The 24088-nt window shown below is 52.2% G+C and overlaps 1 protein-coding gene across 1 annotated transcript; it reads left to right on the top strand.

Annotated features, from left to right (window-relative positions):
• The first annotated feature begins 514 nt into the window (after positions 1–514).
• Positions 515–23640, top strand: LOC146271952 (uncharacterized). Its single transcript, XM_084707855.1, is given in 44 exon segments — positions 515–1058; positions 3445–3492; positions 3495–3988; positions 7155–7229; positions 7421–7516; positions 8233–8350; positions 8775–8815; positions 9018–9221; positions 9828–9854; positions 10102–10155; positions 10372–10449; positions 10680–10742; positions 10917–11075; positions 11587–11781; positions 12739–12783; positions 13037–13072; positions 13682–13810; positions 13909–13968; positions 14263–14307; positions 14415–14456; positions 14656–14718; positions 14853–14888; positions 14996–15079; positions 15164–15229; positions 15453–15488; positions 15929–15991; positions 16085–16174; positions 16302–16337; positions 16572–16625; positions 16796–16852; positions 17014–17073; positions 17255–17296; positions 18088–18106; positions 18228–18296; positions 18721–18755; positions 18877–18975; positions 19145–19289; positions 19467–19534; positions 19738–19869; positions 20278–20382; positions 20583–20657; positions 20963–21160; positions 21413–21528; positions 21702–23640. Coding segments are annotated over 44 exon segments (4251 nt in total). The 5' UTR covers positions 515–781; the 3' UTR covers positions 21919–23640.
• Positions 23641–24088: the final 448 nt, after the last annotated feature.

Genomic DNA, 24088 nt, shown 5'->3' with positions numbered 1-24088 from the left:
GAGCAAAGAAGGGAGGTAAGGAAGAGAGAGGAGGGAGGGTGGTGAGATTTGGAAGAAAGAAGACAAGCAGAAAAGGGAGGATGGGGTGCAGGGAAGATTCAGGAGGGGGAGGGACTGACAGGACAGGGAGGAGGGGGGAGGGGGGAAGGTGAGAAAAGGAGAGAAGGAGGGGTTGGCTAACGGGGGTGGGTTCGGCTTGTGAACCTCCCACTGTGCGAGAGGGTAGGGGAGACAGGAGGGAGGGAAGGGGGGAGTGGAGGAGGGAGGACGATGTATAGAACTGCCTGGGTAAAGGCCTCATTTTCCACGAATTGGAGGCAGGGAGGGAGGGGGGAGTCGATGTTGGTAATTACAGAGAGACAGCAGACTGGGAGGAGGGTAGAAAGAGAGAGAGGGAGAGAGGGAGGGAGAGAGGGAGAGAGAGAGAGGGAGGTAGCCAAGGCACAGGCATCAGAGAGAGCAGAGAGAGAGAGTAGAGTTTGTCTGTGAGAGAGTGGTGTGCTTGGGCAGAGAGAGAGAGAGACAGGGAGAGAGAGAGACAGGGAGAGACAGTGAGCAAAGAGAGGAGAGAGAAGCAAGGCCAGACGGGGGAAAGCACGGAGCGAGGGAGCAAAAAGAGAGAGGGCGCACACCCGAGAGAAGTGGATCCAGAATCTTAAGCGTTTCTGTGGAGACCTGAAGCTGGATTCTCCTGGACAAGAGTCACTCCACGGTTGTGTGCGTGTGTAGCTATCGGTGCGTGGCTACAGCCAGCTGCTAGTGTGTGCGTGTGTGTGTAAGGATGGGTCTGCTGCACCTGTGCCTGGGCCTGGCCCTGCTCTGGGCCCCAGTGCAGGGCCAGTGGTGGAACTTCTGGGCGGCTGCCACCACCACCCGCCCTCCCCCCCTCAACAGCACCCCTGCCCCCACAGCTGCCCTGGTCCTGGAGCAGGCTGGGTCGGGGGACACGGAGAAGGACATGCCCACCCTGGAGCCTACGGTTGTCCCGGTCCAGGACCAGGAGCCTGGGCCTGGGCTCCAGGCTAAGAAAAGACCCCTCAAAGTCAGGAGCAAGAGTGGTGAGTCTGGCATTGGAGAGGAGGAGGAGGAGGAGGAGCAAGGTGGTTCGGAGGAGGAGGAAGATGAGGAGGTGGAAGAGGATTGGTCATGTTTGGCATACTGTAGTTGGAGAGGAATACATTAAGGCCGGAACAGAAGTTGCTTCTTCCTGCTTCCTCGTTCTGGTGGATGTTCTCACTGAGGAAGGGTTTGCTTCAGTACGTGGCTTGTAGACTGCTCATGTTGAACAGTCTTCAGAGTCTGAATGTGCGTGTGCGTGCATGTGTGTCCGCGTTCATGCTTCAACGTGTGTCCATGTGTACCCGTGTGTGTGTGTATTTGTGAACTTGCGTGTGGAAGTGTGCGTTCATGCTTGTGTGTGTGTCAGTCGGCCTGCAGTGCTGGTCCATCGTCAGCTCTCATCCTGCTGCTGGGATCCTGACTGGGATGAGAGTGACGAGAGAATCATCCCACCGCCCGCTGTAGGAACCAGAGTCTTTTTTTTTTGCAGACGCTCTTATCCAGAGCGCCTTACAGTAAGTACAGGGACATTACCCTTCCGAGGCAAGTAGGTGTAGTAGTGTCTTGCCCAAGGACACAACTTCATTTTGCCCGACCGGGAATCGATCTGGCAACCTTCAAATTACTAGCCCAATTCCCTCACCGCTCAGCCACCTGACTTCAACCTTCTGACTGAGGGACTGGCTGACTGACTTACGTTCTGACTGACTGCCTGGTTGACTGACCTTCTGGATAGCTTTTTAACTTGCTGACTGGCTGTAATATTTTGGCTGGCTGGCTGGCTGACTAGTTGGATGTGTGTACATATATCTGAATAGAGTAATAGCGTGTCTGCCTGAAGCAGGTCTATAGTTGAGGCTGTTGGTCCAGGGGTTGGGCTCCAGGTTCCTGTTAGCCTCTTGTCCCAGGTAAATCCCTATCACATGATATTATAATAATAGGATTAGGCCAAGGCTTCTTGAAACATGGGGCTCAATGGAGGTTTGAGTATGAGCATTGTGAACTGAGTGAGTGTGTGTGTGTGTGTGTGTGTGTGTGTGAGAGAGAACCATAAACATGCCCTGACACTCACACACATCGGCTCAGTAGTCACACCTACAGTACACACACACACACACACACACACACACACCCTCAAGGCCTCATTGTACTCCTCGTACGCACAGTGAGCAGAGCTGCGTTTGCACCTGTAGGTCAAGTGGATGGATGGATGGATGGACGGACGGACGGATGGAAGAAATGTCCACTCTCCCGGCAGAGTGGAGGAACCAGGAGCTGAAGGAACACGTCAATTTATCCTGTTAATTAGTAGCGTCACACGTGATCGTTGGAAAGCGGGCCCCACAGAGTACCGTCACTCGTGTGATTCTGAACATTCCAACCGACTATTTTCCGATAGACAAAAACTAAATGACAAACGCTATAGTATGGCTTCAAAATGTACAATTAGGAGGTTAACAAGTAACACTAGCAGGTAGTAGTATTGCTACGCGTATTATGCTAGGTTGGTAGGTAACGGAAGCTAACTAAAGCTAGCTAGCTTCCGTTTTGAAAAATTAACTCACGACTCGTGGAAGGGTCGGTAATATATAGAACTCACTCCTCAACAGGCCTAATAACAGAGTCAGTGCTTAGAGGAAGGTGAATGTAGGGTGTGTGTGTGTGTGTGTGTGTGTGTCTGTTGGGCTTGTCCAAAACTGACCCCTAGACCCCCAGTCTTTAATCCTGTATGATTCCAGCTGGCTGAGTTGATGAATGACAGAGTCCATACATGACCTGTCTGGTCTGGCAGGGTGTGAGGGAAGGAGGTAGGAGGAGGAGTGTAGGTGTGACCGAGGGGAAGGATAGGGCGAGAGAGGCAGAGGTTGGTCTGAGAGAGGGGGAAGGAGGCTGGAGGGAGAGAGGGCAGAGTGTGGGGTGAGAGAGATAGAGATAGGGTGATGTGCAAGGGGGAGGGGCCACGGCTGTGGCGAGGCCAGCCGTGTGGAATGTGAGTGGTCGCCGCGGGAGACCTGGCGTGTTAGGAAGGGAATGGGATGGATCCGCCTGTTTGAGGCCTCCTCCGTGACAACAGCCCACACACACACACACGCACGCACACACACACACACACACACACAAACAAACAAACGCATATATACACATGCACGCACAAAACCACAATACACACATTTGCAAACCAGTATGACGTTATCGACTGCCTGTCTTGTGATTGGGAAAGTTGTTCAATCGAATTGCATTATAGACACTGTAAAACGGCACTCTGCCACAGCGGATTACAGTAAGAAGCATGTACTTCATACGCGTGCACGGGCCCAGGCTCCCATCCCCTCCACCCTAACCCCATCCCACAATGCATTGCTCTTCCCCTCCCCCCCTTCACAGAGCGGAGACCGCAGCCCCACGTGGACCTGCTGGAGCTGGTGGGGGTGCCCCTCCCCCCTCCGTCTCCTTCACCCAGGGCTACGAGGACGGTGGCCCTGCCTACAGCTTCGGGCCGGACTCCAACATCGGCCGTCTGGCGCGCTCCTTCGTGCCCTCCCCCTTCTACCGCGACTTTGCCGTCCTGGCCACGGTGCGGCCCTCCAGCGCCCGGGGAGGGGTGCTGTTCGCCATCACGGACGCCAAGCAGGAGGTGGTGCGCCTGGGGCTGGAGCTGCGCCCGGCCAGGGCCAGCTACCAGAAGGTGGTGCTGCACTACAGCGAGGGACGCAGCCACAAGCTGACGGCCGTGTTCACCGTGGCGCCCATGACGGAGGAGTGGGCCATGCTAAGCGTGGTGGTTCAGGGCGACCAGGCCAGTCTGACGGTGGACTGCGGCCCGGCAGAGGTGCTTCCCCTGGGCCCGCGGAGCGGCAGGGTCAGCTTCCACCACGAGTCGGGCATCTTTGTGGCAAACGCAGGGAGCGCCGGCCTGGAGAGGTTTGTGGTAAGTCTCTGTAGGCGTGTGTGTGTGTGTGTGTATCCATGGCTGTGTGTGTGTGTATCTTACATTTACATGTAGTCATTTAGCAGACGCTCTTATCCAGAGGGACTTACAGTAAGTACAGGGACATTCCCCCTGAGGCAAGTAGGGTGAAGTGCCTTGCCCAAGGACATAACATCAACTGGCAACCCCTTAGATAGCCCGATTCCCTAACCGCTCAGCCACCTGACTCCCTATATCCGTATCTATGTTTTCTGTCCTGCTCAGAGCCTTGCTCTAACATGTATCTTTCCAGGGTGGCCCTCTGAGGAAGAGATAGCAAGACACAAACATGTTTGGTTTCATACTACACATTTAAAACGACACACATTGTCAAACCAAGCATGTTTCTCTGAAAGAAAATCTTCTTTTAACCCCCAAAAGGGACCTGTCTAAGAAGTGGAAACTAAAATACAACCAACAAGCTTCCGTATATTTTAGGCCTGGGTTCAATTCTGGGTTTAGGCCATTGGCTGCCAGTTTCCCCCCCGCTCTCTGCTCTCTCTCTCTCTCTCTCTCTCTCTCTCTCTCTCTCTCTCTCTCTCTCTCTCTCTCTCTCTCTCTCTCTCTCTCTCTCTCTCTCTCTCTCTCTCTCTCTCTCTCTCTCTCTCTCTCTCTCTCTCTCGCTCTCTCTCTCTCTCTCTCTCTCTCTCTCTCTGTCTCTCTCTCTCTCTCTCTCTCTCTCTCTCTCTCTCTCTCTCTCTCTCTCGCTCTCTCTCTCTCTCTCTCTCTCTGTCTCTCTCTCTCTCTCTCTCTCTCTCTCTCTCTCTCTCTCTCTCTCTCTCTCTCTCTCTCTCTCTCTCTCTCTCTCTCTCTCCTCTCTCTCTCTGTCTCTCTCTCTCTCTCTCTCTCTCTCTCTCTCTCTCTCTCTCTCTCTCTCTCTCTCTCTCTCTCCATGCTTTCCTGTCTCTTTCTTCCACTGTCCTATCAATCAATAAAACACACAGGGACAAAAGGCCAACCCTAACCCATCATCCTCAAAAGAGAAAGGAAGGTTGTGTGTCCAGATAGCAGAAGCTGCCTTCCTCCCACATGACCTCCAGTGTGTCCTGGCTAGGAGCTTCAGGAAGTCTCCTCCATCCTAGACAGGAGGCTCTTCATATCAGCCGTTCGAGTTGTTTTAAAAACACGCTCACTCCCTTTGCCCCGACCGGCTCAAGGTCTCTCTATCTTTCCTTCAGGTCCATGTCCCTAGTTTTAACATCAATACGTTTTTTTATCCTCCATTCAGCTCTTGTTGTGGCTTGTTCTGTTACAGTCATTTGTTGCCTGGATTACTACTTATTTGTTTTTTATTGAATCTTTAATAGCTATAGTTAATAGTTTTGGCAAAGTTGCAAGCTGAGATGAGTTTTATTTCCTCAAAGCTTGGTTCCTCGGCCCCCAAGTGCAGTTAGGAGATCTTGACATGACAGGAAGGAGAGAGACTAGCCTGTTCTCGAGCCGAACATCCCAAACAAGCCCCATGACCTCAGCATCAACATGCTGGGATTTGAACTGTCCTCTGTGTGAGGTGTGTGTGTGTGTGTGTGTGTGTGTGTGTGTGTGTGTGTGCGTGCGTGCGTGTGTGTGCGTGAGCATGAGCGTGAGTGTTTGTGAGTGTTAGGATGAGAGGGTATGCGTTTGTGCAATTGTGTGTTTGGGAAAGGGGTTTCCATGGTGACGGCAGCGAGCGGGTCGTCCTTTGTGTGAGTCTCAGTGGTGCCAAGCTGACCAGAGTCCTCAGAGAGAAGGCTCAGAGTCAAACAGTCAGTCAATTACTCAGACGGCCAGACAGACAGACAGACAGACAGTCTGACAGACAGACAATCAGACAGTCAGCATGTAACTCCGCAAGCCAGTGTAGCCAGTCATTCAGTGAGCCATGTAGACAGTCTGGTAGGTGTGTATGTATATATGTGAGAAGAAATCGCACAAAGAACCATAAGGAAACAGAGAGTGTCATTAGAAATGCTCTAAAAGAGAAACAAGAGGGCAGAGAGAGAGAGAGAGCTACAAGAGAGAGAATAGGGAGAGAAAGAGAGAGGAACAGAGAGAGATGAGTGGGTAGAGCAGAGGGAGATACATGAGAAGAGGAGAAGGGGCTGGGCTAGGCTAGTGGCCAGAATGAACCAGAGAGCCAAAGTACAGAGCGGTCTGTCCTGTAGTGAGAGACAATACCACTAGGTCAGTCAGCTCGCTGGGTCAACCCGCCTGTCTCTCTCTCTCTCCCTCTCTCTCTCTTCATCTTTCTCTCTATCTCTCTCTTCATCTCTCTATCTCTTCATATCTCTCTCCATCTCTCTCTCTTCATCTCTCTCTTCATCTCTCTCTCTTTACCTCTCTCTTTCTTAATCTCTCTCTCTCTCTTCATCTCTCTTCTCTCCAGATTTGTATACTTCTTCCTCTGTCTGTCGGCATCAAGCTGTTTTCTTTCAATCTTTTGTTTGACTCATCACTGGTTCCAATGAGACTTGGCAGTGTTGTTGTTTTTGTTTGTGTGTGTGTGTGTGTGTGTTGTAGGTATAGTGTGTGTGTGCGCGCCTTACTCTGTTGCTAACTCCTCTCAGTTCAGCTAATGGGTTATGATGTACACAACTCTGGGATTACAGTAAACTAGCTCTTCTATCTCCCTGTCTTTCTTTTTCATCATCTCTCCCTCTTTATTTATTTATTTCCCTCCCTCCCTCCCTCCCTCCCTCCCTCCCTCCCTCCCTCCCTCCCTCCCTCCCTCCCTCCCTCCCTCCCTCCCTCCCTCCCTCCCTCCCTCCCTCCCTCCCTGCCTCCCTCCCTCCCTCCCTCCCTCCCTCCCTCCCTCCCTCCCTGCCTCCCTCCCTCCCTCCCTCCCTCCCTCCCTCCCTCCCTCCCTCCCTGCCTCCCTGCCTCCCTGCCTCCCTGCCTCCCTCCCTCCCTGCCTCCCTCCCTCCCTGCCTCCCTCCCTCCCTCCCTCCCTCCCTCCCTCCCTCCCTCCCTCCCTGCCTCCCTCCCTCCCTCCCTCCCTCCCTCCCTCCCTCCCTCCCTCCCTCCCTCCCTCCCTGCCTCCCTCCCTCCCTCCCTCCCTGCCTCCCTCCCTCCCTCCCTCCCTGCCTCCCTGCCTCCCTGCCTCCCTGCCTCCCTGCCTCCCTCCCTCCCTCCCCCCTCCTCCATGCAGGGTTCCATCCAGCAGCTGGTGATCAGCTCTAACCCCAGGGCAGGAGAGGAGCAGTGTGAAGATGACGATCCTTATGTATGTGGTGACACACACACACACACACATACATATATACACACACACGCATGCATGCATACATACATCCACACACACAGCAGACAATACGTTTATGAAAGAAGGGCTCCCTCTGCTGGTGGGACTGGTTTCACTCTGTCCTGCTCAGTCACAGGTGTATGTTGACAGAGAGGTGTGTGTGTGTGTGTTAGGCATCTGGTGATGCCAGTGGGGACGGTGTGTTGGATGACCGTGAGTCGAAGGAGGAACTGATGAAGATGAAGGAGGAGAGGAAGGAAACACACCTGGTGAGTGAGGAGAGGTGTGTGTGTGTGTGTATGTGTGTGGTGAGTGAGGAGAGGTGTGTGTGTGTGTGGTGAGTGAGGAGAGGTGTGTGTGTGTGTGTGGTGAGTGAGGAGAGGTGTGTGTGTGTGTGTGGTCAGTGAGGAGAGGTGTGTGTGTGTGTGTGTGTGTGTGGTGAGTGAGGAGAGGTGTGTGTGTGTGTGTGGTGAGTGAGGAGAGGTGTGTGTGTGTGTGTCTCACCCCCTTCCTCATTAATAGGAAGCAACCATAGATATGGTACAATGCCACACCATCTGGTCAACACGCAGCACACACTCTACACTCCTGCTGTGTGTGTGTGTGTGTGTGTGGTTCAGCCCACGTGTCTAGCTTGTCTCCAGTGTTTGATCCTCCCTCCCTCTGGCCGCTCCTCTCTGTGTGTCAGGAAGTCATGGGGACCCTCAACCCTCTGTAATCATCCCCTCAGACCTCCAGCTGCCCCGATCAAACACCCACCATTTAATATGTCCCAACGACCATCTCTCCCCGTCTCCCCTCAACGTCTCCCCCCTCCCTCTCTCTCTCTCTCTCTCTCTCTCTCTCTCTCTCTCTCTCTCTCTCTCTCTCTCTCTCTCTCTCTCTCTCTCTGCACCCCCCCCCCCCTTTCCCTCCCTCTCTCTTTGTATCTCTCCTTATTTCTCTCTCTACTTCTATTCCTCTCTTTCTTTGTCTCTCTTTCCAGCCAGAAGATGAGGATAGCGTTCCGGTGCAAGCCCCGCCCACTGCGACTCCAGAGGACGTGGTCGAGTACTCAGGTCACCTGACCCCCACTGAGACCAACCAGGAGAAGCTACTCCGAGGTGTGTGTGCAGACACACTCACACACACACAGACACACACACAGACAGACACACACACACAGACACACACACACACAGACACACACACACACACAGACACACACAGACACACAGACACACAGGCACTCGCCAGCTCCATACACACACACACAGGAAGTACCTCGCCATTCTTTACCGTTTCATCTCGAGAGAACTAAATGGTTTTCTTGCAGTTTTAATCAAGGTTATCTGCTGCCCTTTTACCATAATCGGATTGGTCTTTCTCAGAACATGTCCTCTAGTGATTCATCTTAGTGGGATGCCCAGGACCGTTTTCATATCGTTCAGTCTGATTGGTCATTTGTTAATCTGATCGATGGTAATCTTGTTAGGATCTGATTGGTTAATTTGGTTGCCGTTTCCTGATGTCATTTCCTCCTGGCAGGAGCCCAGCCGACAGAGGAGCCAGGCGAGAGATCTGGAGACGTACGTTTCACGACCGCGTCCTAACCATGCGTACTATCCTGTTTTCCTTGTGTCGTATCCATACTTGCATACTTACCACTCACCACACAGTCTAGGCTCATTTCACACTTGGTTTTAAGCACTTTTCCTTCAATGTGTTTGTATACCACTGTAAATATACAGTAGGTATGTAGTCACTCTTTGTGTTGTTTTGCTCTTCCAGGGGGCTGGTGGCCAGGGGCGGAAGGGAGAGAGAGGATATCCAGGCCCTCGGGGCCCCCCTGGGCCTCGCGGCCCCGCAGGCTCGGCCTCTCCCTCAGGGGACAGGAGGTCAGGCGAGACCCAGGCTCAGCCGGGGCCCAGGGGTCCGCAAGGCCCGGCAGGTCCACCTGGACTCCCCGGACAAGCAGGGAAGGATGGGCCGATGGTGAGCCAACATCCTCACACACACACACACATCCTCACACACACACACATCCTCACACACACACCCTCACACACACACACACCCTCACACACACATACACACCCTCACACACACACACACACCCTCACAAACACACACACACACATCCTCACACACACACACACACACATCCTCACACACACACACACCCTCACACACACACACATCCTCACACACATACACACATCCTCACACACACACACACACCCTCACACACACACACACACCCTCACACACACACACACCCTCACACACACATACACACCCTCACACACACACACACACACCCTCACACACACACACACACCCTCACACACACACACACACCCTCACACACACACACACCCTCACACACACACACCCTCACACACACACACACACCCTCACACACACACACTGTCTCTCTATGTGCTCTCCCCCTCTCCTTTGTCCCTGTCCATAAACACCCACTCCAATCTGACTAGAACTATACAAATGATGTCTCCATGACTCCACCACCACCATTCACTGTGTGTGTGTGAATGCCATGAACCCTGTCACCTGAACACTGCTGCTGTTTTCTTTCAGGGAAGAAAAGGAGACAAAGGAGACACAGTGAGTCCTATTTCTCCCACAACACCTGTTCATGTAGGATGCTAGTGGTGTGTGATGGAGGTGAGTGAATGCTTGTCTCTGTGGCTGATGCTCTGCTCTGTGTCGCCCCCCCTCCCGCCCCTCACCCCCCTCCCCTCTCCCCCCGCCCCTCACCCCTGCCCCTCACCCCCGCCCCTCACCCCTCTCCCCCTCCCTCACCCCTCTCCCCCCGCCCCTCTCCCCCCGCCCCCCACCACTATCTCCCCAGGGCATGAGGGGTTTCCCTGGGTTGGCTGGAGAGTCTGGACCCAGAGGAGACAAGGTACGGAAGATCAGCCCTTCAATTCAGGACACTGTATTACTGTAATGTACAAGGAAAGAAAGTGAGTTGAATGGGATGGAATTGAATCGAATGGCATTGTATTCCACTGCCTTACAGTGAATTGAATTGAAAAGTGGGATTCACTGTGACTGTGAACGTGTCCTTCTGTCTGGTTCTCTGTTCCACTTCTCTGTTCTCTGCTCTCCTTCCCTCCAGGGTGATCCAGGAGTGGGACTTCCAGGTCCCCCTGGGCTCCCCGGCCCCCCTGGGCCCCCCAGGTCGCGCAGTGTTCCAGTGAGTATCGGTTCACCATCCCTCCTGCCAAACACTTCCACATTCAATACCAGACAAACACTCAAAGTGGTCGTCACTAGGAGCACAAGTAGGCTTGCCAACAGACCAGGCCGCTCTGTCAACCTGTGCCCCTGACGGGTGTTAGAAAGTGTGTGACTGTGTGTGTGTGCGTGTGTGTGTGTGTGTGTGTGTGTGTAAGACTGATTTAGCTGTGTGTGTGTGTGTTTCAGTATGGTGTTGACGCTCTGGGCTCTGGCTTCGAGGACTCAGACAGTGATACTGAACTCATGCGGGTAAGACAACTCTTCTCATCCCTGTCCTGGATGCCCTGCCGTTCTGAGAGGGTCAGTAGGGCATTCATACAGTACATGCTTAGTACACAAACTGTGTGTGTACTAAGTGTTTGTTGTTTTTTTGTTTTTTTACATTTTAGAACAATTCTGATGAGTTCCTCTCCTTTCCCCCAGGGTATTCCTGGTCCTCCGGGTCCTCCAGGCCTTCCAGGCCCTCCAGGCCCCGGCCTGCCGTTTGGCCCCTCTGAGGGCCTTCTCCCTGGGCCCTCAGGCCCACCTGGTGTCCCTGGAAGAGACGGCAGGGACGGCCCTGTTGGAAAACCTGGTCTACCAGTGAGTTTACTTTATACCAGAGAGCACTTTTATCTAAAGAAATCTACAGTGTACAGTGCAGACAGTAAGTACAGCAGATCCTCAGGGACGAGAATATTTTCTTTGATCCATTGCTATCCCGGTGTGGTGGTTAGGGTTGTTTTCTGTGTGGTAATCACAGTTGGAGGTATCTTGCATCTCAAGAGACATGTGGAGAAACTTCTCTAAGAGAAAAAAAGTGAAGGAAAAATAACAATTTGGAAAGAAAAGAAGGCAAAAGCTGTCGTGAAACATGTAGCGTGAAAGAGTAGCTTTTTTGTAGACCTGAAGCTACAGGCCTGCAACACGTCCCAGTGCCCATACTCCACCCCGCATAGAGGGGCTACGACCTGATAACACCTGAACAGGTGGAAAGTTGCAGAAGGACAAAATGCTAACGTTATTTATTCACAGCCACACTGTCAAAGTGTCGTTGCAGAAAGCTGTTGTCTTCTTCCTGCCTGTCTGACCTCCATCCTGGCCTCTGTTTCAGGTGCTTCATGATTGGTTTAGTGGTTCTGGCTCGGGTTCAGGGTTCGAATCCGGGTCTGGCTTTGGCTCAGGGTTTGACCCTGAGCTCCGGTCAGAGTACGGATCTGAGTTCCGCTCAGAGTACGGTTCTGGTTGGGCCTCCGGCTTCGGATCTGGTTTCGGCTCGGGGTTCGGCTCGGGTTTCGGTTCAGGCGAGGTATTGCCCTGGTTCTGAGAGAACCGGTCGGCTGGGAAAGGCAGTGTTCTATCCTACCATGTTCTCTAACCACTCACTCTGCAGCATCTTCTACACGCCTGTGACTTGAGATCCTGACTGTGTGTGTGTATGAGAGAGAGAGAGAGAGAGAGAGAGAGAGAGAGACAGAGAGAGAGAGAGAGAGAGAGAGAGAGAGAGAGAGAGAGAGAGAGAGAGAGAGAGAGAGAGAGAGAGAGAGAGAATGAAAGAGAATGAAAGAGAGAGAATGAAAGAGAGAGAATTAAAGAGAGACCGAGACTACATTTCCCACAAGCCCCGGTCCTTCTTGCCCTCTGCTATGAGCTCTCTCACCTCCTATGACAGAGCTTCCAGGATCTCCTAAACCAGAGAAACGAGAGCTAATGAAATCACCCTTAAGCACAGCAGCCCTCACCAGCAGGAAGCTCTGACATAGGACAGCTCAGAGCAGACTGTCAGGGCCTCCACCCTCGAAGGACTTGAGCAGTCCTGAGCAGAAGCTGAGCTTTTGTGTGTCTGTGTCACCAGAACATGGTGAGGAAACACTGGTGAGAACCTGCCTTTCTCCTGCTGGTATGCCGTGTGCTTCTACTAACAGCTGAATCTCAGCCCGACCTCCACTGGAGGGTCAGGGGTCAACTCTGACGTATCGCTGGCCGACTAAGACTGTTTGCATCGCCTGTGTGCGGCTGGAGGAGAATGTGGAGAGTGTAAACGTGCTGGAGCAGACTGAGAGCTGGTGCTCGTCCGTGTCACGTGACCTGAGGCGGAACGGGAGCTGTCAGCCTCAGGCTGGTGGAGTGGGAAATTAGGCCCGTGCTCGTGTCAACAGGATGTGACATCACACTTCCTGAAGTCACACTGTGTGGTCATTCAAGGCAGCAGAGTTGACAGGATGTGATACGCGAAGAGGATGTGACATTGTTTTCTTCTTCTCAGGGTCAGGATGGAGCAGACGGTCCTCCTGGTCCCACTGGGAAAAAGGTAAGATGGCCGCCCAAATTAAAGGCAAACAAGGGGCATTCAGTGTTAAAGATGGATTATCAGAAACTTCTTCACCCCACTTCCACAGAAGAGGCTCCCAAGTGGGTCTCCAACACAAGCCTCATGTGTGACCATAGATAATAAGATTGAGCCACATGTGTGTCACATAAAGTATCTTGTCTTGGAGTGCAATGGTGGACACTTCAGTGAATCAGTACCTATAATGACCCTGTCTGCTCATCTTGTGTCTCAGGGTGACCATGGACAACCTGGAGCTCCTGGACCCAAAGTGCGTCTGCCCTCCTGACCCCTCACTCACCTCCTGACCCCTCACTCACCTCCTGACCTCCTGACCCCTCACTCACCTCCTGACCCCTCACTCACCTCCTGACCCCTCACTCACCTCCTGACCCCTCACTCACCTCCTGACCCCTCACTCACCTACATTTAAATGTATTCATTTAGCAGACGCTTTTATCCAAAGCGACTTCCAAGAGAGAGCTTTACAAAAGTGCATAGGTCACTGATCACAAGATAGCCCATAACATTACGGGCAGCCAAAATACGATAAAAACCAAATAAGTGCCAAAAAGAAGAATCATAAGAGCATGTAGTTAAACAAGTTAAAATTAAACAACATGAGCCTCATAAAGTGCAAGAATGTACCTGCGGGAAAAAGCAGGCAAAATATTTCACAGCGAGTGCAAGAATTTAAATCCGTTACAACTAACCAACAAGGGCAACAAGTCTCTCAATAAGAGTCATTGTGATCCTGGAGGAAACTAGCCTCACCTCCTTTACTGCTGATCTTGACGGAACTCTAACCTAGCACATTACGATAACCATCACCTTCATGCTCTCAGAAGACCAGAGGTGATTCTCAGTGTGTTCCTCCCAGGGGGAATCTGGAGACCCAGGACCGGAGGGGGCCTCGGGGCCTATGGGACCCGAGGGAAAGAGAGGTCTTCCTGGGCTGCAGGGACCGCCCGGTGTCCCTGGTCCTCCAGGAGGTGTCTTCTTTGTGGAGGTGCTGTTCACTGTTGATGTCAGGTGCTGTAGGATGGTGCTGTGGACTCTAGACGGCATTTGACAATGGTGCTGTGCTGTGTGTGTTGTTGCTTACAGGACTTGGAAGGCTCTGGAAATAGTGACATGTTGATTGGTGCTGGATCCAAAGGTCTACAGGTGAGTCAAACCTGTGTGTGTGTGTTTGTGTGTGTGTGGATGTGTTTGTGGATGTGTGTGTGTCTGTGGATGTGTGTGTGTGTGTGTGGATGTGTGTGGATGTGTTTGTGGATGTGTGTGTGGATGTGTGTGTGTGTGTGGATGTGTTTGTGTGTGTGTGTGTGTGGATGTGTTTGTGTGTGTGTGTGTGTGGATGTGTGTGTGGATGTGTGTGTGGATGTGTGTGTGTGTGTGTGTGTGTGGATGTGTCTTGTACATGCACCTGAACAGCCCACTGCCTCCTGTCTGCTATAGGGAGCTCCTGGCCAACCTGGTTTAACTGGTTTACCAGGACCCATGGTAAGGCGCATACACATAAACATAGGATTTCCCTGATTGGCCCTTTTTGTTACCGAGAGTTGTCTTTGGGCAATCTGATTGGTGTGCGTGTGCTTCCTGTGTTCCAGGGTGAGAAGGGGGCTGATGGTTCTCCTGGGAAATCTGTCAAGGTAGGTCACTTCCTTCTTCATTCCTCTGCTCCTCTTCCTCCTCCTCTCTCCACTCCTCCTCTTCATCCTCCAGTTCTTCTTCTTTCTTCTCTTCCTTCTTCTCTTGCTCCTCCTCCCTTCGTTCTCCTTTCCTCTTCTTCCATCTTTGAGGTACCCTGTCAGCCTCCTAACCCCCCCCCCCCCTCCTCCTTCTCCCCAGGGTGAACCAGGAAGTCCTGGCCCTGAAGGTCTTCCAGGGCTGGCAGGGTTGCCAGGCGCCAGGGTCAGTACTAGACTACGTTGACGAATCACAACCACTGATTGATATCAGCTGATCTGTCTGGTCCAATTAGACGAGCCATATGTTGACCGATTAGACAAACCGGTTTGTTGATGTATTTGTGTATCTCTCCACAGGGTGCAAAGGGTGACAAGGGCAGTGCAGGACCGAAGGTAAGGGAGGGAATATTGAAACTATTTTGTATTATTTAATAATGATTTATTTGTGTCTAGTTTGTTTGCTGAATGACAGGCTGTGTTGTTGCCGTGTGTGTCTCCAGGGAGAGAGAGGTGCTGATGGACTCAGTATCCCAGGACCACCTGGGCCACCCGGACTTCCTGGGCCAGTCTTCAACCTGCAGGATGTACATACAGCCTGACCACACACACACACACACGTGCAGACATCCAACCTGTGTTACTCTGAAACGTGACGTGTTTCTCCACAGCTGCACCTGAATGACAGTGAGAGCTTGTTAACCTTCACTGCGCTTCGGGGACCACCAGGACCTGAGGTGGGCAGACCGAACACTGCTCTGTATCTGTGTGTGTGTGTGTGTGTGTTTGTTTGTACTGTGTGACTTTTTGAGGTTGTATGAATGAGACACCAACTGTAGATCATGACTGAAAACTCCATTGGTCTGTGTGACATGTCATTACCAAGTTTCAAGTTTGCTCGATGTTACAATATCTGATGGCGTACGTGTGTTTGTGTGCGTGTGTGTGTGTGTGTTGCAGGGCCCTGAAGGCTTGCCTGGTAGAGCTGGATTCCCTGTAAGACTTCTGTATTATTTATATTACTGCATTTCAGCATAATGCTGTGACATGTCACAGTATTTATTTATCCATCCAAAGAGCAAATCTCTTCAGAAACAGACCACTCTCTCCTCCCCTCTCCTTTCCTCTCCTCTCCTCTCCTCTCCTCTCCTCCCCTCTCCTCTCCTTTCCTCTCCTCTCCTCTCCTCTCCTCTCCTCTCCTCTCCTCTCCTCCCCCCTCCTCTCCTCTCCTTTCCTTTCCTCTTCTCCCCTCTCCTCTCCTTTCCTCTCCTCTCCTCTCCCCCCCTCCCCTGCCCCCCCTTTCCTCCTCTCCCCCCTCCCCTGCCCCCCCTCCCCTGCCCCCCCGCCCCTCCTCTCCCTCCTCCCCTCCTCTCCTCCCCTCCTCTCCTCCCTTTCCCTCCCCTCCCCTACCTCCTCCCCTCCTCTCTTCTCTCCAGGGACCCAGAGGTCCTAAAGGAGACAGTGGTCCTACTGGGGTTCTGGGACCACCGGGACTGAAGGTACAGTAGGGCCAGAAGAACTGTCTACCTGCATGTCACACCTGCTGTGTTTGTCTGTGTAGCTGAGCGTGTGTATGTGTGTGGCCCTCCCAGGGCGAGAAGGGCGAGCCTGGGGTCACCATCGCTGCTGACGGCTCTCTGATGACCGGGCTCCGTGGTCCGCAGGGTCCTAAAGGGATCAGGGTGAGTGCGCCTCTCAGGCGACGCTCCGCTGGCTGCTTGGTCTCGGAGGGCGTGTGCTGTACTTGTGTCTGATTGGTTCCTCACCAGGATCATGACTGTGTTGTTGTTGCTGTCGCCGTTTTCCCAGGGTGAGCGTGGCCCCCCTGGACATGCTGGTGTCGAGGTGCGTTCTAGATATTCACACACACAAGTGTATGAATGCTAAAGAATAGAGTTCGAAAACACGATTCTCCTTTGACCGAACGGTTACTCTTTACACCACAAAAATAACACGTTGGGTTTGGTAAGAGCGTGGATCTGTAAACACTGTAAATAGGATATTGGACTCTGACGTAAATACATTCTGTCACAGTTGGACGCCGATCTTGTGATTTGATTCTGTGGTACTTTCTCTCAGGGACCGATGGGCCCAACTGGACCTAAAGGAGAATATGGTTTCCCTGGCCGCTTGGTGTGTTCTACCTCCTCTCCCTCTCTGAATTCAGACGGGATATGTCCACACTGGACTCTCATGTTTCAGCTTACGATCTCCGTTTGAGAGGTTTTTAGACGAAGGGGAAGATCCTTCCAGAGAATGTGGATGTTGTTACCATCGTACCATCTTTTGTGTCTGTTAACCAGGGCCGACCTGGGATGGCAGGCAGGAAGGGGGAGAAGGGAGATGTCATTACCCAACCGGTAGGAGTCTGACAGTTCTGGAAACACACTTTCACCCAAAGATCTGGCCTCTCAACAAGAGGGATTCACTTGAATTAACTACATCCATGTTGTGTGTCTGTGTGTGTGTGTCTGTGTGTGTGTGTCTGTGTGTGTCTGTGTGTGTCTGTGTGTGATTGTAGGGCCCCCCTGGCCCCCCGGGGCCTCCAGGACCCCCTGGGCGAGTGTTTGGACTCAACGGAGTAAGTATCCCTCTGTGACTTCCTATACAAGCCCCAGTCTCTCATCAGTCATGACAGTTCTGGGACCACAGCAGAGCTGGTGGAGCCCAGCTTCAGCCAATCAACACTGATTACCCCAACATGGTCTCCGATGATGTCATGGTCATTAGTAGTCTGATGTCATTTCCTCTGAATTTTAAAGACAGTGTTTCCGGTTCGCCCCCGACCGCACTGCAAAAACACCGTAAGTTCCAGGATCTCTCTTAGGGGGGTGTCCCGCATGATGTCAGGGTGTTGGGCCCCTCCCCTTTTTTAACGAGCAAGCCCCTCCCCCTGCTCCAGTCTGCAGCCGTGTGTCTGTGTTCTCTGTGCCGCGGGGGTTCCAGAACACTCTCTGTCTGTGTGTTCTCTCTTCCGTGAACGTTCCAGAACATGCTGGGTCTGTGTGTGGAGGCAGTCTCTCACATAGGATACAGTCCTCCCAGATGTGGGGGTCTGTGGTCCTATGTGGAGACTGCAGACCTAACCCTGCTTGTCCCTGAGGATTCTGGGAGTTTAGATGGGTGTTTTCTAACCCTGACCCCTGAACCAGGCCTGCTCTGGGCGGTGGTGGTGCAGGCAAGCGATCTTCTCAGCATGTTGCATGGGGTGCTGGCTTGTGTGTCGTCACTATGTTCAGCTGACCAGGTCAAGGTGACCAGGACTATGGAGTCCTCCATACAGACCAGGACTGTCTCAGGACAGAGTCCTGGTCAGTCCTGGTCACCTTGACCTCTCCAGCTGATCACACGAGCCAAGGTGACCACAACCACATCAAGGTCGTCCAGGCTGTTTGCTGTTTCCTGACCCCTCCCTGTGTGCTGTGTGCTGTGGTGTCACCATTGCTGGGTGTCTCTCCTCTAACACCTCGACCAGGCCTCTGTCCTTCAGCCTGGCTCAGAGTCGGCTCGTCTCCTCAGGGATCTCTGTAGCTGTGGGTTCTAAAACAGTAGGACTGTGACTGTGGTCTGATTGTGTCTCTCTCTTGCCTTGCAGGGGAAGGACTTGCCTCAAGGTGAGTGTTGTAGTATTAGGTCATGTTGAAGACCTGTTTCATTCACTCTTATTAGAAACCAGGCTGGACTGGGTGGTCCAGCCAGTCTCATGGAATCTCATGTGTGTGTGTGTGTGTCCAGGACGCAGGAACGGAGGGGCCAAAGGAGACAAGGGAGACGCAGGTTTACCTGGCCAACCTGGAACTCCAGGTAGGAGACAGACAGACAGACAAGCAGACAGACAGACAGGCAGACAGACAGACAGACAGACAGACAGACAGGCAGGCAGGCAGGCAGGCAGGCAGACAGACAAGCAGACAGACAGACAGACAGACAGACAGACAGACAGACAGGCAGGCAGGCAGGCAGGCAGACAGACAGGCAGGCAGGTAGGCAGACAGACAGACAGACAGACAGACAGGCAGACAGACAGGCAGACAGACAGACAGGCAGACAGACAGACAGACAGACAGACAGACAGACAGACAGACAGACAGACAGACAGACAGACAGACAGGCAGGCAGGCAGACAGGCAGACAGGCAGGCAGGCAGGCAGACAGACAGACTGTTCAACTTCACACCAACTGTTTTTTCAATCTATGACGATGTAACGTGTGTGTGTCTCTGTCCCAGAATCCCTTCTACCAGACAGCTTGGAGGGCTTTGTGGTGAGTTCCCCCTCTTCCTGTCAGCTCTAACCAGCATAGTAGCCCAGCTGATAAGCACATCCCCTCGGACCACCCCTGTCCTCGCCTTCATCCCTGGTGTTGCTGTGTGTGTGCCCTCCAGGGGGCCAAGGGCGACGGGGGCCTGAAGGGAGAGAAAGGAGAGAAGGGGGACGTGGGATTGACAGGACCTCCAGGATTGCCTGGGAGGTCAGGCCTGGTGGTGAGTCATCATCTTGTTGATTAATGATCAAATCATGAAAATAAAATTTTTTGAAACTGAAAACTCCTAACAAACGTTGCACTTTCCATTATTCCACCTGTGTGTGTTTGCCCCTGTGTGTGTGTGTGTGTGTGTGTGTGTGTGTGTGTGTGTGTGTGTGCTTCGTCAGGGTCCGAAGGGTGAGTCAGTGCTGGGTCCTCCAGGTGACCCCGGGTCCCCAGGCCAGCCGGGGGCTCCCGGTTCAGGTCGGCAAGGCTCCCGCGGGCCCCCTGGCCCTGCTGGCCCCCCAGGCCCACCTCCTGTCTACGGAGCAGGTACTGAAACACCTGCCCTGGGTGTGGGGGGTGGCTGTGGGTGTGGCTGGGTAGGTGGCTGGTTTAGTATCCAAACCATGAGTGCTCTTTATATATTCATCAAGCTTGGTTGAACAGTATTTAATGAATCAGACGAATCATGTCAAACTGGTGTTGATGTCCCGTCCCCCCCCCCAGCAGCAGTTAGCATCCCAGGACCAACTGGACCCCCTGGCCCGCCTGGAGCACCTGGAGACACCAACCCGGTCAGACAACACACACACACTTATGTATTCATGCACACACACACACTTATAAACACAACCAAGTATAAACAGACATACACACACACTCATACCCATATAAACGTACATTCATTCACAACACATACAAAAGCATATACACAAGATCACTAACCCCCCTCCCCCCCCCCCCCCCCTGCCCCCCCTCTTCTCCCCCCCTCCTCCAGGTGAGCACCTACAGGACCACCCACGCCCTGGTGAGGGAGAGCCTGCGGGTGGCTGAGGGCACCATGGCCTACGTGGCTGACAGGGGAGGAGAACTCTACATCAGGGCACAGCAGGGCTGGAGGCAGGTCCAGGTACACACTCAACACACACACACTCAACACACACACTGACTCATTAACCTACACACACAGACACTGAACTTTCAGAACCAGGTTGCTGCTAGTCACACTAATTAGTTCTCACCATGGTTATCTTGTAGTTGTGTTTGTTAATGCTTGTGTATTAAGTACATCTTTACTCCCCTCTATCCCTCCCCCTCTCCATCTTCTCTCCCCCTCCCTCCCTTTCCTCTCTCCCTCTCTCCCCCTCTCTCTCCTCTCCTCCCTCTCCCACTCCCCCCCTCTCTCCCTCTCTCTCTCCCTCCCCCTCTCCGTCTCCCTCTCCTACTCCCTCCCTCTCCTACTCCCTCTCCCCCTCCTTCTCTCTCCCTCCCTCTCTCTCTCCCTCCCTCTCTCCCTCCCCTCCCCCTCTCTCTCCAGCTGGGAGAGTTGATCCTGCCCCCCCCAGACCTGCCCTCCTCCTCGGTGTCTCAGGCCCTGAGCAGACCAGGAGAACGCAGCAGGCCCCCCAGGATACACAGCCAGGTAGCACTCACAAACTCTTACACACACACTCTTACACACACACACACACACACACTACCACCTACACACTCTCACACACACATTAACACACACTCTCATACGCACACAAAGAGACAGACAAACACACACAGAAATACTCACACACACACACGCTTACTACACACACACCTGACCCTACTTTGTGTGTTTGTTTTTACAAGGAGCTGCAGGAAAAGGAAAGGGCCTATCTTCCTAACTACAATCTGTTACCACAGTCTACCCAATCAGCACCTGGGGTGAGAGACCCATCTCACACCTGCTAACACACCTCCTCCACCTGCTGTCTATAATGCTCTCTGTTACTATCACTCTCTCTCTCTGTCTCTCTCTGGCTCTCTTTTTATGTATTTCTCCCCGCTCTCTCTCTCTCCCTCTCTCTCTGTCTCTCTGTGGCTCTCTATCTCTCTCCCACTCTCTCTCTCTGTCTCTCATCCATCTCTCTCTCTCTCTCCCACTCTTTCTCTGTCTCTCTGTGGCTCTCTCTCTCCCACTCTCTCTCTGTGTCTCTCATCCATCTCTCTCCCTCCGCCCGTGTCTCTAGCTCCACCTGGTGGCGCTGAACGCTCCCCTGGCTGGTGACATGCGAGGCATCAGGGGGGCAGACCTGCAGTGCTACCAGCAGGCGCGGGCCGTGGGCCTCACCGCCACCTACAGGGCCTTCCTGTCATCACACCTGCAGGACCTGGCGACCGTCGTCAAGAAGGCCGACCGCGTCAACCTGCCCGTGGTCAACCTGAGGGTGAACACACTGAGCACACACACACACACACACACCAGTTAACCACAGACATGGTTTACATAGTTAACCATAGACACCCTGGTCAGCCATAGACAAACACACACACTCACACACACACACACACACTCTCACACACACACACACACACACACACACACACACTCACACACACACACACACTTGTGAAGTCCAGTCCTGTCCAGTGGACCAGTCCCAGGTGAGTGTGTGACCTGTGACCCCTGTCCTCTCCAGGGGGAGGTGCTGTTCCCCACCTGGACGAGCATCTTTTCAGACAACGGCGGAGTGTTCGACCCCATCACTCCCATCTACTCCTTCCAAGGCCGTAATGTATTCACAGACCACACATGGTGAGTGACCAGCTGTGTCTGGGTGGAGAGTTTGTATATGGCTCGTCCTTTTACATTGTGTTTTGTGTGTGTGTGTGTCGTGGGAGGAGTTAAGTGACTGTGGAGGTGGCTTATCGAGAAACCTTGCTGCTGTGTGTGTGTGTGTGTGTGTGTGTGTGTGTGTGTACATCCAGGCCCCAGAAGCTGGTGTGGCATGGCTCCAGCACGGTGGGAATCCGGATGACGACCAACTACTGTGAGGCGTGGCGTGCTGGGGACATGGCTGTGACTGGACAGGCCTCCCTGCTGCACACCGGCCGGCTGCTGGGACAGCACACCCGCAGCTGCTCCAACCACTTCATAGTGCTGTGCATAGAGAACAGCTACGTAGACCACCACAAGAGAAACTAACACACACACACACGTAGGAAGACACACACAGGGAACTTACACACACACACAGAAACACACTCACAGGAGCACACAAAAACACACCCAGACAGTAACACACACGCTGAAACATACACACACACACACACACACACACACACACACAGAAACACACTCACAGGAGCACACAAAAACACACCCAGACAGTAACACACACGCTGAAACATACACACACACACACACACACACAGAAACACACTCACAGGAGCGTACACACATGCGTAAACGCACACTTCATAGAGTTCACCGCTCTCTGTGGTGAACTCTCTCACCCACTCCTGGCAGTATTACCACCATGTCCCATTAACCCAGGGCAGCTCCGCACATACTAACACTTCTACTCACCCACTCACTCACTCACTCACTCAAAAATACTTTCCCGCTCTAACCTATCTATCCCCCTCCTCCTGCAGCCATAGCCAAAACCCTGTCAACACACAGTCACTACATTGCACTGGTCTTCGTGCTCACTGTCCTTTTGAAGATAGATGTAAATATATGTACATTCCTGACGTCAGCCTATCACAGCGTCCGTCTCCGTGTTTCAGATAACCAATGGGAAGCCAAAGAGCCTTTCGTTAACTAGCAGCCCACTAACACCCTTCCATTTTTTTTCTACTAGAGCTTCGACATGTTGTTTATTCATTGTTTATTGCTGTAGTTGTTCACTGTGACGGACTCAACCTGCTCTTATGTACAAGTGCCTAGTGTAGTAGTGGATATAGGTGTCACTGCTTTCAGCCTTGATGGTTTACTGTTTCAGAAGTGACACACTACATAATGACCTAGCCTGTACTAGCCACAGTGAGACATGCTGTAACCGTAGTGAAAGGCACGGATGTATTAATCGGCGTAGTGGAGGTGGTTTGGGGAGCCATGCTTGTGCGATGATCCGATTGGTCTGAGAGCTTAAGGGATGCGCGTGCTGTGGTTCTGGTGTGACACACTCCAGGATGACACGCCTCCATCTCCTCGGTCACTAGGTGGAGGAGCGGACTGCGGGAGTGGGGACGGCGCTCAGAAACAGGCTGTCGTTTTTGTGGGGTTCTTTTATAACGCTTCCCTCCTGAGGGAAGGCACTGATGCTGTCACTGGATTGGCGACAGCTGTGCAGGAAAGAACACGCTTGATCCAATCAGATTAAATCCAAGGTTTCCACCAGGAAGTGATGATGTCGTGCAGTTAGAGAGTACAAGGTCGAACACTGCCCACACACTGATTGTAAAAGTATTGAGTGAAAATGTACCCTTTTAAATGTTTTCTGGTAAAATAGTGTTAAAAGGAGGGTACACATTATATCTGCTTCTAAAAAAAGGAAGGATGAGTTCATGTTAGATGACTAGGTGAAAAGTCCTGTTGGTGAGTCAGTAGAAACAGCACAGTATTTCTAAAAGCTTATCCTCCTGCAAACCTGGAAAGGTGTATGTCTTAGTATTTAAGGTGCATTCTGTGTTTATGTTTATGTTTTTTTTTTTATAACAGCACATGATATTAAATCTAGGAACACATAGGTTCACCATTCAAATGATGTGAAATTCTGGTGTTCAACTTGCTTTCCATCTTTCATGATCTCACTTCTAGTATGAGTGACGCAATTGACTTAGACTTACCTAGAAATGTACTCTAAACAATCAATGATTAAACTTGGATGTATGCGCTGTAAAACGCATTCATTTTCTGAAATACTTTTCTTTTAATCTCACTGAAGTGATGGTAGTTTTCATGTATGGCGACCTTTTTTAATTGGATTGAAAGTATGCTTGACACTGATTTATAGAACTATGTACTGTGTGCTCAGTGAATAAATGTCTTGTTTTGTTTTTTTAAACGTGATTCAGACCATTTTTTTTTCAAAACATGAAAGTGACTGAGTGGAACAAATCTGCCGTGAGCTTTCTATATTTGTAATGACACAAAACGAACATTAGGTGGCAGAACTTCACAAAGAAGTGAAGCGCGATCAACCGATCGTACATGTTGTGTTCCAGGTTCCACTCTTGTCTAGCAGATACTTTTAACCTGTAGGCCTAATGGTTGCTGCCAGTTGGATGCTGAATTATCATTAAGCAGTGGTGTGTGTGTGTGTGTGTGTGTGTGTGTGTGCGTGTGTGTAAGTGTGTAAGTGTGTAAG

This window comes from Hypomesus nipponensis, chromosome 10 (assembly GCF_054491055.1).
Source record: "Hypomesus nipponensis isolate SF chromosome 10, ASM5449105v1, whole genome shotgun sequence".
In the NCBI taxonomy this organism is placed as follows: domain Eukaryota; kingdom Metazoa; phylum Chordata; class Actinopteri; order Osmeriformes; family Osmeridae; genus Hypomesus; species Hypomesus nipponensis.
Note: the sequence above shows the minus strand (reverse complement) of the source record. Positions and strands in the feature narration are given on the sequence as shown.